This window comes from Prunus avium, chromosome 4 (genome assembly GCF_965620075.1).
Source record: "Prunus avium chromosome 4, drPruAviu1.hap1.1, whole genome shotgun sequence".
In the NCBI taxonomy this organism is placed as follows: domain Eukaryota; kingdom Viridiplantae; phylum Streptophyta; class Magnoliopsida; order Rosales; family Rosaceae; genus Prunus; species Prunus avium.
The window spans coordinates 13,722,214-13,736,930 of record NC_142287.1 but is presented as its reverse complement, the minus strand read 5'-3'; the positions used below and the strand labels follow the sequence as shown (position 1 = coordinate 13,736,930).

Sequence of the window (14,717 nt, the reverse complement as noted above, 5' to 3'; positions counted from 1 at the left end):
ACCCTTACCAATAGGGGTGGCAATTTCGGACACAACCCGATACACGACTCGAAACCCGCACGAGAAATTAGCGGGTTCAACCCGCACGATAAAAAAACAGGTCAATTTCGGATCAACCCGTTCTAACCCGTTTAATAAACGGGTGGGTTTCGGGTCAATCCGCTAACCCGCTATAATACCTATCTAACCCGTTTATTAAATGGGTTGTGTCACGGGTCGTGTCAACCCGTGTACAACCCGCTAACCTGCTAAAAAAATGAAGAGAAATAGACTTCAACACACACACAAGGGGTTTCAAACCCCTACCACCCTCATTTCTCTCAAACGTCTTATCCACCATGCTACATACAACTTTGTGATTTTATGGTATGCCTTTTGATATTTATAATGTTTATTTTTCTTTTGTGTTTTCCTTTCTTTTCCCGTCTCTCTTCTCCTATTTTTTTTTTCTTTCTTCTCCTTCTTTCTTCTTTCTCCTCTCTTTTTTTTTTTCTCTCTTTTCCTTTCCTCCTCTCCCTTTTTTTTTTCTTTCTTTTCCTTCTCTTTAGTTTTCTCTCATCTCTCTTTTTTCTTTCTTTCTTTCCTTCAATCTTCTCTCCTCTCTCTCTCTCTATTTTTTTTCTTTCTTTTCCTTATCTCTTCTCTCCTCTCTCTATCTTTTTTTTTTCTTTCTTTTCCTTATATTTTCTCTACTCTCTCTGTTTTTTTTAATTTAAATTTTTTCAGTTGTGAGTTTCGTAACATGCATGTTATTATTTATGAACCCGTTACTTATATTTGTTAGTAATTGTTCCTTATAATTTGAGTTAATTATGTATCTAGGGTTTAGGTTTTAATGTTTTAAAGAGAGAGAGGCAAAATGAAATAACTATTTTATATATATAAAAATATAATTACTTGATTAAATTATCAACATTTAGAATTTTTTATTTTTTTAAATTTGCTATTACTTAGCGCCGTTAGCGGGTTAATAGGTTAACCCGAAACCCGCACGGGAAATATATGGGTCGACCCGAAACCCGCACGATTATTAAATGGGTCATAGCGGGTTGACCCGAAATTGACACGGGAAATAAATGGGTCGACACGAACCCGACACGAACACGACCCATTGCCAGCCCTACTTACCAAGCAGCCATGACAGCTTTCCACTCCCTCTCAACACTCAAGCATTAACAATGTCACCTTGCCTAACACTTTGAGGCTGAAAACCAGCAGTAACCTCCCCTTTCACAATGATTTTACGAGCAAAATTCTTCACACAACGCGTTTGCTCAATGAAAGATCATTCTAGTCTGTCATAGACCATGGACGGATCAATTTTCCCAGCAACATATCCAGTTTTGCCTTCTGCTATTTGAAATCTGTTGAACACTTATTGAGCAATAAACCCTAAAAATGTTGTCAAATATTTGTCTTACCACGCACAAAACTAACCTAATTAAGGCTAACCTACTTGTACATCAGAGGTCTAAGTCTTCCCACAATGATTTTAGAAATAACCTTTATCTAAGGTATTGCAAACACTGATTGGTCTCAGTGAAGAACTCAACCCCCTTCATCCACCTTTGACCAGGCCAGTACCCTGTTCTTGAAAGATCTCCACAATAATATGCTAAACTTGTATGTACCTGAATAGTAAGATTAGTAAGGTCAAAGATGTTACAAATTTTCAAATCCGCTTTCGCTTTCCTCCCTTGGTGTTAAGGGTGAATGATAATTTAAAATGAACTCTAGTTGCTGCCTCAACTATAAATGCTAAGCAAATCGATTGAATTAAATTACATAAACCAATTAAATCAAATTACAAAGCTATAAGCCGGATATGGATCATCCGGAGATGGATCCTTGTCTACAAAAATGAAAAATGAAGAACTCACTCCCTAAAACTATTGCTATTTGACAATTGCACAATACATCACTCAAAATTTCAACGGTACGGCTGAAAAAATCTCAGCAGAATGTCATTGCTTGATTTTTGCATTCATGAGCAATTTCACAGTCCGAAGCATCTCTCTTGTTTTCAAGATGGAAAAATGTGATGAATTTGGGGTGACCTTTGGACACTGAAGTCATGAGGTGCAACCAATAAGTTAGTGTCTCAAGCATATTCCATTACTTGAAGTAGTCTTGCCGAAGAACTGTGATGAAATTAGGCGCTGAACCATCCTCATCCTTCTGCTTCCATTCCCCATTACTTTGGATGTACCATGATACCTTAGGTGATAATGGTGTGTACAAATCTGCATGTTCCAATTCAAGAAAAATGTAAAAATAATTTACAGGATTAAAGACAGAAGTACTGCAAATATAATTGAGGCCTACATAATTTCATCTCAAGCATAAATCCTAATAAAAAAAATCTAGCCAGCCATCAGGTAAAAAAATAATTTTGAAGAATGATGAACACCTGATCAACATATAGTATGAAGATATTATTAAATACTGTCTTTTTCTATAAAGTTTGTTAGTGAAACTCAAGTTAGGTAATGGGTGCTAGGAAATAAGCCATGAAATTAGATGGCTCCACTATTTAGGAAATAAGGATGTCAAGGAAGATGGTTCTACTGTTGTATCAGTATATGTGAACAGCACAAGTTTGAAGCCACACATATGACATAGTGGTAAACAGAGTACAGAAAATATGGCAAACTGACAGACCACCCAGAAACTCCAAGCCTAAGAAGACAACGGCAGAAAACAAAATGCCAGATAATCTAAAGAAGAAATCTAAAATTCTAAAAAGATCATCCCTTGATATAAGTAATAGAAGAAGATCTGCAGAAGAAGCAGATATGCAGAGGCGCCTCAGAGGGTTCGTGGCTTGCCCTTTACCCAGAGCGTACCCCTTCTTGAATAACACTGCAAATTCTTAAACACCCTAATGCCTCAGGCGATAGGGTCTCACCTCACTTTGAGGTGCACTCAAGTCATGCCTGGGAAACGCCCTTGAAAACACTGCTCCTGATTGGTGAGGAGGAAGTGTCCTCACCAGTAACATGGCACATAAATTGATGAAAGTGCGGGGCATCATATTACTGACAAAAGTAATTTGATGAAGTGGGCCTCAGCACTTTCACCAATTTATTCCAATCAATATATGCCACATTAACTATACGGAGGAAGTTTCTCCTCACTGGTCAGGAGCCTAGCATTGGCCAATTATTTTCTCACTTATCAGGTAGGAAACCACTTGGATTCAAAAGAGATGCCCAAGAACTGAATCTTGTTTTAGAAGCAAACTTTTTACATTTCATGTTTTGGGTTTCCACTAAAGTTTTGTTGGTTAAGTAACTGATACGGTAAATGGTGTTTCAAGAAAGGGCAGAGCATTTTTTTTCAGGTGCAAGAGCAGGAGTCATGTTATGTTCAACTAAATAATATCTCCACTCTCCAAGAAACTCTTCATCCTCTTCCTCGTTACTTTCTTTTGTCTCTGGCTCTTCAACCAGTTGATAACACCACCAAAACCTTAGACCTGCCAACAACACAACAAAACCCCTTAGATCTGCCAAAAGTTCCCTATAGCCACTGAGTTGCTGCCAAAACTGCCCAAGACAGAGGGTTGTTCCGGGTTAAGGGTTCCAGAGGTGTTATTTTAGTTTAGATTCAGAGTTGCTTTAGTGTTTATCGGGATGGGTGAAGAGGATATAAAGGGTCTTCCCAAGAGGAATCAGCCTCTTGCGCTATCGTGAAGAAGGCACCCTTCAGGAGAGAGGCTTACGACTTTGGAGCATTTCGTCGAAGAGTGGACGACCTGAGGCATTTTGCCTCTGCTATGCCTTGAAAAGTACCTTGAGGTGCGCCATCAATCCCCAGCATTAGAAAATCCAACTATAATTGAAACTGAAAAATCTCAAAACACCAAACCTTGAAAGCTAGACCCCCAGATGCACTGATCCTTTTACCAATTCCGATTTCCCTCTGTTTCTTGCAAGATAACTACGTGTGAACCCATTTTTAAGAAAATCTCCCTAATTGCATCCTTTTCGTACCGCTACCCAGATCCTGACTAATCATACTCATGACAAATTGATTCCTTAGTCCCTCTCCCCTTCACACTGCTCATCTCATTGGAACTCCAGCATGCAAATTCTTTAGGCTCTGTAACTATTTCCTACCCTTCTTCCTTTTCCCACTGTTCACTCTCTTCCATTTCTTTTAATGAGAAATCAAATCTTGATCAAACATCCTATCCACTTCCTAGGTAGCCTCCAACTCCCCATCTTCTTACCTTTTTCCCCATTCAACTTCTTAGAAATTTTATTTTCTTCCAACGCACCATCAGCCCTCTCTAAAGCCAAAGTTTTGTTTCGAGTAGAATCCTTGACAAATCTGTCTGTGTTTATACACGGACCGTGGCCTAATAACTTTACACAAATGCATTTGCTGTTGTGGTGAGCAAGATCCATTCAATTTCCTTTCAGACTGACACTTCATAGGGATGTTACTGGGACATTTTGAAGGAGAAAAAAACTTGCCCACAACCTCCACTCCCCCCACTCTTCAGTTTGAAGAGATCCACTCACAAAGAAGAGGAAGGCAGATATGAATTGGATAAATGTTTAAGGTTGGGGCATACTACCTAATCTTTTCTTTGACAGGCCGTGATTCTGTGAAGATCTTGTCCAGCCAAAAACTCTTCTAAACTAGCTTCCTGCAACCATTAAGGCCACTGGAACGAGCTTTGCTACCTTCAGATTCCAAAGAGTTCTCACCCTCCAAGCTTTCAAATGCCTCTCGATCTCAATCTAGACTGCTGTCCCAACCATCCAGGACAGAATCACTAGCTTCAAACTCAGTTGCACAACTTCCCTTTCAACATCCAACTCCCCAACACCGCACCAGCTTCCAACTTCCTTGATACTGGACTATCTCATTATTGGACTCAGTGGAGGCATCTCCCAGTTTTGATCTCTTTTGTTTGAAATCCCCACAATTCCCAGAGACTCCAAATTGGAACCTCTCAGTATTTACTTCTTGGATAATTTTTTCTGTGAATCCTTTCATCCACGGGTTCTTTACTGTGCTGAGTAGATTTTGGGTTAAAAATAAAATGGGTTAAGCCCTTAGGCAATGCACGTCTTCATTTTAATAATTTTCTCCATATAATATTTATTGTTAATCAAATTTCAAGAAAAAAACTTCAGAATATAATCCCCCGCATATCGTCCTTTAATAATAGCTAACTATTAGTAAATATTAACTGTATTGTTGAGTCAATAGCCCTATGGACTCGTGGTATAGTCCTGCAAACGAAATGAAGTATCTCAAGTCTGAAATACTGTGTTATATGAAATACAGCTTTATTGAGCACTAGCCCCAAATTGATGGGCTAAGCGTCTAACAAAGCTATATATACCTTATTGAGTCTCTCCACTTAACAGCTTAAGCTTTTATGTTGAATACTTCAATTATTTTTTAGCTAATTGGCTTATGATTTCAAGATTCAAACCCGTACAATGGGAAAAGGTTTCAAAGGGGGTACAGAAATCCCTGTTATGTAGGCCTTTGGACCAACTACAGAAGTCAATAAAGCTTATGCATCATATATCAAGCAACAGCCATTTTAACACACATAATCTTTAAAAAGACAGTCAGGCCACTGCCATTTTAACACACATAAATCTTCAAAAAGACATGCAGTCTGATGCACAATATACAAACCTGTAATTAAAGGTAGATCTGGCTCTCGTGTACTATGCAATATAGCAGTCCCAGATAACACAGTGATGAACCCGCAAAGTTCTGATGCTATGCTGGTCACACTTTGACCAGAATAATCCTACCAAAAGATTACATACATTAGATTTATAACAAACACTCACACACAAACACAACATGTTCACGTGAAGATACCTTAAACATTATTGCACTGGCAAATATTGTAAAAGAGGTGAACATAGCATAATAGATAGGAGAAACAATTGCTGTGTTGAAAGTATCCAATGCCTGCAACGACACCAGAGTGAGAAACCAGCTAAAAAGTTCATACATTTCTGACCAAAACAGAAAATATAAATAAGGTATTTATACGGGTATTGAATGCAGCACTTCATGCACATGCTCACAAAATATAAAATATTAGAAAATGTTCATCTAATTGGACGTAGGACAGATTGCTTTAATTACCAATCTGATGGAGAATATTTTCTGCTTAGACTACTGTTCTTTTATGAGAAACAAGATTTTATTAATTAATATGTAAAAGTGCAAAGCAGTTGACAAGTTGCCCACTGTATACAGAGCCTAAATTATAAAACTCTTAAAGAGAAATCACATTACCATAACATAACTTCCCTTTAATAAAAGCAGCCCTCCATCCATACTGCCATAACGGATGTCCAAAAACTAAATTATCCCACAACATCTCCCCCTCCTCTCCCCTAAAGCTGTCAAATATCCTCCTATTATTTTCCAATCAAACTACCCAAAACACAGCCATCACACGACACCTCTCTAAACTTCCCCATTCTTCCCTCAACAAACAAAACTTGTGCCTTTCACAAAATAAAGCAATACAATCACGCTGGAATAAACAAGCTCATATTAGCTTTCCTAAACAACCTTTGTTACTTAAAATTGTATTTATAATTTGAAGGGTTAAGGTTGAAGAGAACAGCCAAGGGGTCTTATTTTAAAGGTTATCGCTAATATAAAGCAGGACCTTATTAACAGTAACTCGGTTTTTTCAGGGGATATGTGGGTATATTTTTGTTCGTGTGTACAGCTGTAACTAGGCTGTAATTAGTGGTAACAATTGACTTTGTGATAACTTCCCTTACTTGTTTTTCCAGCCTTGTTAGAAACACTTGTAAATCAGTTTTAACAGCTCTGTGAGAGAAGAATAAAATAATTCCATTTTCACCAAACTCCACAATTCCAACAAAAATTAGATTAGAAGTATGGTGGAAGAGGGATTTGAAACAGAACTTTGGCTTCTACATAGATTTTTGAAGAAGTAAACATTTGGTAATAATCTGATCAACATTCAACAGTCTTCTAATATTTCATGTTCCAATATTACCCTCTCAGATTTTTATTTTTATTTTTTATAAACAGAATCCAAAATTCAAAATTAAGAGAAAACAGACAGATGGATAATTATTGAGGAAATAAGTACAAAAGAAATAGAAACGAAAATTACACAAAGCTATCATGTTGCATTAGAATAGTTCATAACAAGATACCAACCATGTTTAGATAATTCAATTGAGTGATGATGCAGGTAACTGCAACCATTCCAAATATCCATGTTTGGAAGTATTTTAGCTGGTTTGTACCCTCTAATGTGAGTTTTATAGCAATGCCAATTGCTTTTATACTCATGACCTGCAATATGGAAATACTAATCATAAATGAGAACGCCACATAAATGTCAATTCAAAAGTGATGTATGGTAATTGTTCATGCACATTGCAGAAACAAACAGTAGAACAACTTACTGTCAATGATCCTATCATAGAGCAGATTCCTATATAAATCAGTATATTGGTTTGTCCATAGCGGGGAGAACAATACAATATCAGGACTAACGTTACAGCTACCACCGAGGCTGTATACAAAAGAAATGCTGGAGGCGAGAAAGTGAAAAAATTAGTAGGAAGGAAGGAGAGAGGAGCATCCATTAGTTATTAACCTTTAAGCAGCATACCAGGTTGTATTGCTAACTCCCAGATTTCTTCGACAGAACTGAGAGAACGCTCTTCGGGTGAATGGAGTACAATCACAGTCGAACCCACTATGCATAAAAGGCACCCCAACATTCCCATTTTCTGGAGTTTCTCCTTTAACAAGAAATGCGCTAAAACAGCACTACACATATTCATATGCAGTTCAACTTGTCAGAAATAAGATTTGATGATTGATATGTAAACATGTATGTATATATATTATAGATATGTAATAGAATTGGGAAATCAAGCGCACCTAACAATGATACTCAATGCCCCAAGCGGCGTCACAAGCCCAGCAGGGGCGTAAATGTATGCTACAAAATTGGCTATCTCCCCAACAACCACTGTGAATTGTCCAAAATTACGATTATAATCAACATTCAACACTCAAGTCCGTCTAGCAGAGGAAAAAGAAACTGAATAAAGGAATGGCAAATTCCAATTTCCTACTGAAATGAAATGGCTGAAGTAAAACTAAACCCCTATAAAAATAAAATTTTCAATAACTTAGCATAGCTGGGGGCAAGTTGGGGAAAGTGAAAAATGGCATAATAATCTTGAATCTCTTCAAATCACAAACAGAACCTAAAACTAAATGAACCAGAAGAACAAATGGGTCAATAAAATGAATAGCTGAAGAGAAAAGTCACTTACTTGTTATCATTCCTATCCACCAAAGGGGCTCTAACAGATACCCATATCCTCCGACACCTTTTTATGCATTTACCATGAAACCGAGACGAAATCAAAATGACGAAAATTCACAAATTAAAAATCAGTAATTAATCAAATAATCAAATCATAATTAGAAAAAGAAAGAAAAGAATTGATATACAGACAAATAAAAAAATTGATCAAACAAAAGGGAAAGGAGCGAGGAAACTCACTGGCACGAGGACCACTGACGCCGGCACGCCTGAGACCCTTCTTCTTGATGATGAAGCTGGAGCCGATAAAGGCGCTTGAGACCACAGCCAGTATGAAGCCTTTCAAATTGCTCGAGTACATTTGCTATAATTTTTTTAATTTTTTATATTTTTGAATTTACAGTTTACAGTGGAAGAAGGAAGAGTAGTAGGCCGCCGAAGCCCAAAATTGCCGAGTGGTTGGGGCTGGGAGTGGAAGAGGGAGCTAGAGCCGGAGCGACGCTCATTCTACAATTTCGATTTCAAAGCCATAAAAATATTATTAGAGCACAAATGTGGCTAATTGCAGCAGCAATTGCAAACCCTCGAATCGAATTTTTCCGAAGAAGAGCGGACGCTAAAGTGTATTTTTGTTTATTTATTATAATGTATTTTTATTTTTATTTTTATTTTATGAGGTTGGGTTGGGCTTCTTCACAGAGAGACACCTTTTTAGTTGTGTGTTTTGCGCAGTTGGATTGGATCGGATTTCATTTGTACTTTGTGAAATCAGGAGAGAGATGGCGACGCGCAATTTCTTTTGGCTCAGCTGCCAGTCAGACATCAGCCAGCCAGCCCCACCTTTCGTTCCTGTCAATGTCGTTATCAACTACAGATAGAGACAAACTTTTTTTTACCTCCCCAAGACAAAAAAATACACCCTAACGCAGTTTTTTGCCCAACTCGGATCAATCATTTTAGACAATTTGGATCAAGACTAATTCATGAGTTAAAAAATATGATCTAAATTTCTTAATTCGAATTAGAGTTTGGGAAAATATGGGTTGAGAAATTTCCAAGTCGAGCAACCTAAAGGAAACTTATATTTACCTTAGGCATTTGGATATTTCTTTTTGGTCTTTCAATCGTTAATTATGATCCTTGTAGAAATTAACCCTCTCAATTTAAAAATCAGTCAATTTAGTCTCCAAATTAATTAAAATCATCAATTTAGCCATTGCTGATAATTTTTTTTTTCAAATTTCATCTACTTTCCATCCAAAAAGTCATGTGACTTAGGCCCCGTTTAGGATTGCTTTTTTTCGTTAAAAACCTGCTTCACTTTAAAGTTAAGCAGTTTAAAGTTTTTGGTAAAAATAAAATATCTCGATTATTTTAAAAGCAATGGCATTTTGACAGCAGCTTTTAAAAGCAAGCTTTGAGTTGCTTTTCAAAGCTGCTTTCAAAAGAAGTTGAGATGAACATTTAATGAATTTTTTTAATTCCCAAAATACCATCATTCGTTTTTAAAAATGACACCACCCCCACTTCCACATCCAACTCCACCAATTGCACCACCACATTCACTATCTCCACAACCACTGCCACCACCACCACCACCACCACAACCACCACCATCTCCACCTCCACCACCACCTCCTTCAAAAGCTCCACATCCACCACCACCTCCACAACCAACACCACCACCACCATACTGCCACTACCACCACCATCACCACCACCACCACCACCACCACTACCACAACAACCAACTCCACCCTTCATCACCACCTCCACTTCCACATCCAACTCCACCACTTGCACCACCACATTCACTACCTCCACAACCACCGCAACCACCACCACCACCACCACCACCACATCCTCCTCCACCACCACCACCACCACCACAACCACGACCTGCTCCACCTCCTCCACCACCACCTCTCCACCTCCACCACCACCACCACAACCACCACCTCCTCCAAAACCTCCACATCCACCACCACCTCCACAACCAACACCACCACCACCACCACGCTGCCACTACTACCACTACTACCACCACCACCTCCACAACAGCCATCCCCACCACCACCACTACCACAACAACCAACTCCACCTTCATCACCACCACCACCTCCACTCCATCACTACCACTACCACCACATGATTAGTACATAGCACTTTTAACATCCTGTCTATTTTAGTCATTATTCACAGTTACAACAATTTTATATTAAAATTTACCAAACGGTTTTGACATTACTTTTGTACTAACAGCACTTTAAAAATACTGTTTACCAAACATGGAGCTGCTTTACTTTACAGCTAATTATTTTTAAAGCACAGCAGAAACAACTTTTTTTAAAAGTGACAGCAATCCCAAACTGGGCCTTACTATTTGATTTTTTTAAAATTATTATTATAAAAAAAAACTTAAATAGTTAGAAAATAGAAAAATGCAAAGAAAAAAAACTATCCCTCCCCATCTCTCTCTCTCCCCGTCTCTTCCCCTCTTTCCATGTCTCTTCTCCTCTCTCTCCCCATCAATCTTACTTGCTCGATTGATACTTTGAGTGGAAGTAATTATGTGTGGCTCAGGTTTCTTCTTCTTCTTCTCCTTCCTCCTTCCTTTTTGGTAATATTGATTACAAATGAAAAAGGTTGTTCCTTTTGATTGGAAATCGAAGTTGTTGATACAGAAAGGAACCCACCTCAGATAAGTGAATGGAAAAAAACCATGTTGGCCCGTTTAGATTTAGTTCCTGTGATGGTAAGGTAAAATTCCCCATTGGCTTGAAAACTATTTGTGGTCAACAAGTCAACTTTCTTTGGTGTGCAAGCATGCCACTTGAAAACTATTTGAAGGCCTTTTGAGATCGTATGATCTTGTTTGAGTTTGTCAGTATGACTGAGAATTTGTGTTTTGATTGAATTTTTGGTTGTCCTCTATCTTGTTCACCTCTTCTCATATTTATAGAGAATCTGCATGAAGAATATCTGGAGGACGTATTGTTGAGAGGATCCTCTGCTCTAGCATCTAAAAGGGGTGGTGGTTAGTCTGACAAGAAAGGCCCCCATCAAGAGTCAGTTTTCATGATGATCAGTTTTGATCTTTTGACAACCAACTTTTTTATCTCTTGTTTTTCTCTTGTAACCTAACTTGCTCTGATGCAAAACCCTCACGAGCATAGGAAGGAAACATGGCCCTCTTTTCTGGCAATAAATGGTTATGGGGAGTGGTTTTCTGATTTAACCTTTCTACAAACTCCCCATCACGCCCTCTACCTTGTTGAAATCTTGACTTTAGAGTCACGTGGGCTTTTGTGGAGAGAAAGATCTTCCCCAATATCTGCTATTTTGATTTTTGATTTTTGAATTTGTGATCAATGGTGATGATCAAACTTTGGGCCTTTGGAGAGATTATAAGCTGGGTTTAATTTTAAACCAATTAAATTTGATTTTTGCAGATTATATCACCACTAATGGCAATTAATTTTAAACCTGTAAAAATATTTCTTTCAATTGGTTCGCAATTGTCTGGGCTGACTTCTGATTTTGGTAACACAAAGCCCAAGACACTGTTGTTGACATGGGCCAATAGTCAGTTGGGCTAGCGCATGGAATTTAGGCCCAAACAAACCCATCTTTCTGAGTTAATAAACTATTTTATGAATTATAATTTCCTCTTGAACTCTTTGCAACTCTTTTGCATTATGTCAAGCAATATTTATTGATGTGAATTTTAATTTCCCTCTTTGCAATATAATCTATTGCAAAAAGCAATATTTTCTCTTAAACTGGTTTTTAAGGGATTGACATCTTTGTTATAAGTAATTTATATCATTCTACTGGATCTTCTGATGTCCATTGGGGAATTTCCCTTTTATGAATACTTGTCTTGCTTTGTTATGCAATAGGACGAAATAGGCCTTTAAAATAATTGATAATTCCTACTTGAAGAGTTGGAGCTCGGAGAAGGTGAGGACCCAGTTCTCGAAGTCCCCAGCTCCGATTAAGGTGTCGATTATGTTGTTGAGTTGTTGGGCTGAGGTGGTCAGGGATGGTAGCAACGAGGGCTATTGGGTGGCTAAGATGGACTATGGTAGGGAGATAAGGCTAGGATGGATGGGTGGGTGGGTGGAGGAGGAAGAGGTGGGTTGTGGTAGTTGGCGAGGTGGGGCTATGGGGAAAAGGGTGGGTTGGTTTTTACTTTTATTTTTTAAAATCATTTTTAATCTTTACAATTATAAATAATGTTATTTTATTATTATTTCTTTCTTTTGATTTTATGTATTTGATTATTATTTTATTTAAAATTACAAATTTACCCTTATTACTAACAGAAAAATGGATGAAATTTCAAAAAACTTAACAGCAAGGGCTAAATTGCCCAATTTAATTCATTCGGGTGTTAAATTGGCTAACTTTTTAGTTCAGGGAGTTAAGTTCAATTAGGGTCCTAGTTCAGGGGGTGTACGACAATTTACTCTTTCTTTTTTTAGAAATTTAGTTATATATCCCTTCTTAGCACATAGATAAATACTATACCATTTAATTTCTATAAACAAACCCAAAAAAACCCCAAAACTGACATTTGTACATTTATTTAACTTAATTAGTTAGATAAAATACCTTCATTGCCCTTTCAGCATTAAATTGGTTATTATATTTGTTTATTTTATATATGGCGTTGTGCTTGAATTTTGTTGATGCTTTGCGGAATCAGACTGATGTTGATGCCATCATTGAAGGCCTTGTGCACAATATCCAACTTTTAAGAGCATTTCCACCCATTGGGTTTACCATGGCAAAATGGGACCTAGGCTGAAAAAACCCCCACACCAAGCAAATATAGCTTAGGCAATAGTGGGATCCATCAAAACCAGGCGAGCCCAAATGCAAGACCAACCCATGCTGCTGCTTGAAGGCGCTATCAGCTTGTCCTCAATGAAGAAGATAACTTTTTATCATTGGCACATGCGCCACACGAGAGGCGCGCACATCCCTCCCAACGAAAAGCGCCCAACGGTCGGCTGCGAAAATCTCTAACGATTTGAAGCAACGTGGCAGCTCATGGGTCATCTAATTCAATATTTTTTTCTCCATCCAACGTTAAAAAAAATAAAAAAAAATACCAAGAAATTCAGAATTTTTTTATTAGAAATACCTAGCAATGTTCTTCACTTTCCACACCAAAACTTCATACAAATTCCTCTCCTTATACCATATCTTTATTTTCTACTTCCTTACTCCATTTGTGTAAAAATACAAATGACATCTTCTATCGAAGCCGAAGCCGCATGTACAACCATGAAGGATGTTTTGTTATGTGAGTATTGGTCCAAGTTGGTCATTGCCTAATCATGGGCAATGAGATGAAGCATTATCATACGTGAAGGAAAATTTATGGAGAATTTTGCAATCATCAAATTATGAAAATGGAGAGATGCATTGGCACAATCGAGAGATAACGTTTGAAGTGGCAAAAATCTTGTCAACGGGGTAAAATTTTTGTAATTGGCGTTTTATTAAATTTATTGCCATATTATTTGATATTTTCCTGCACTGCCAAACCTTTTTTTTTTTTTCTATAGATTATTCAAGCACAAATGTGGTTTGGTGTCATTGGACAAGGTAAAAAATCTTTCAACAATCACCAAAGTTGGGAGGTTTTGAAAAATTATCTGAGATTCAAAATTATCTCACGAGTCCTAGCATTGTGTTGAATGAGATGCTGCTCTACGATTCATCGACATCGGAATCATCGTTGGACTCCTCGGTTGATGTGGACTCACCTAATGGGAAAAAGGCGGCAAAGGCTAAGAAAGGGAGCACTTTGGACAATGAATGTGCAAAATTCTTAGAATGGAGAGAATGGAGAGAGACATGAAAAGAGATGAGCCTAACTAGGTAAGAGATGAGGCATTTGCAATAGAAAGGGAATATGCACACAAAGAAGACATGGATAAGAAAGATCGGGAAACCATGGCCATGGTTACCAACCACACTTCTTGCCTTTTTCTCAAAAGTCTTGAAAAGTTGGTTGGTGTTAATGATCGAAGGTACTATCGGTCGTACATTGCATGAATTGTATCGTTGAATCTCTTCAGCTTTTTCAATACAAGTGGTTTATGCAATTCTTAGGTTATTGTCTAACTAATTAACAGGTGTTCCATATGCAACTATATGTAAGGTTGTTGTCAACTTTTGATTGGTGGAGGAACCAAGATTTCCACAAGCGTCTCGTTGTTGTTGGAAGTAAGGGTCGAAGTTCATGACTTGTTCTAGGATTTAGTTGAACGACGACTACCTTATGTGAAATCTCCTTCCAAACTTATATGCATTATACACAAGAGTGGTACAAAATAATCTTTCATAAAGCTCATATGGTCATCTTCTTATTGTCTTG

General features: G+C 37.8%; 1 protein-coding gene across 1 annotated transcript; it reads right to left on the bottom strand.

Annotated features, from left to right (window-relative positions):
- Window positions 1–1,720: 1,720 nt before the first annotated feature.
- Window positions 1,721–9,040, bottom strand: LOC110769434 (putative magnesium transporter NIPA6). Its single transcript, XM_021973408.2, has 9 exons — window positions 8,564–9,040; window positions 8,331–8,387; window positions 7,930–8,020; window positions 7,655–7,815; window positions 7,446–7,573; window positions 7,195–7,332; window positions 5,860–5,952; window positions 5,668–5,785; window positions 1,721–2,243 (listed from the first exon to the last, which is right to left on the bottom strand). The coding sequence occupies exons 1-9, from the start codon at window positions 8,682–8,684 to the stop codon at window positions 2,116–2,118; spliced, it is 1,035 nt and encodes a 344-aa protein (XP_021829100.1). The 5' UTR covers window positions 8,685–9,040; the 3' UTR covers window positions 1,721–2,115.
- Between the last annotated feature and the right edge of the window lie 5,677 nt (window positions 9,041–14,717).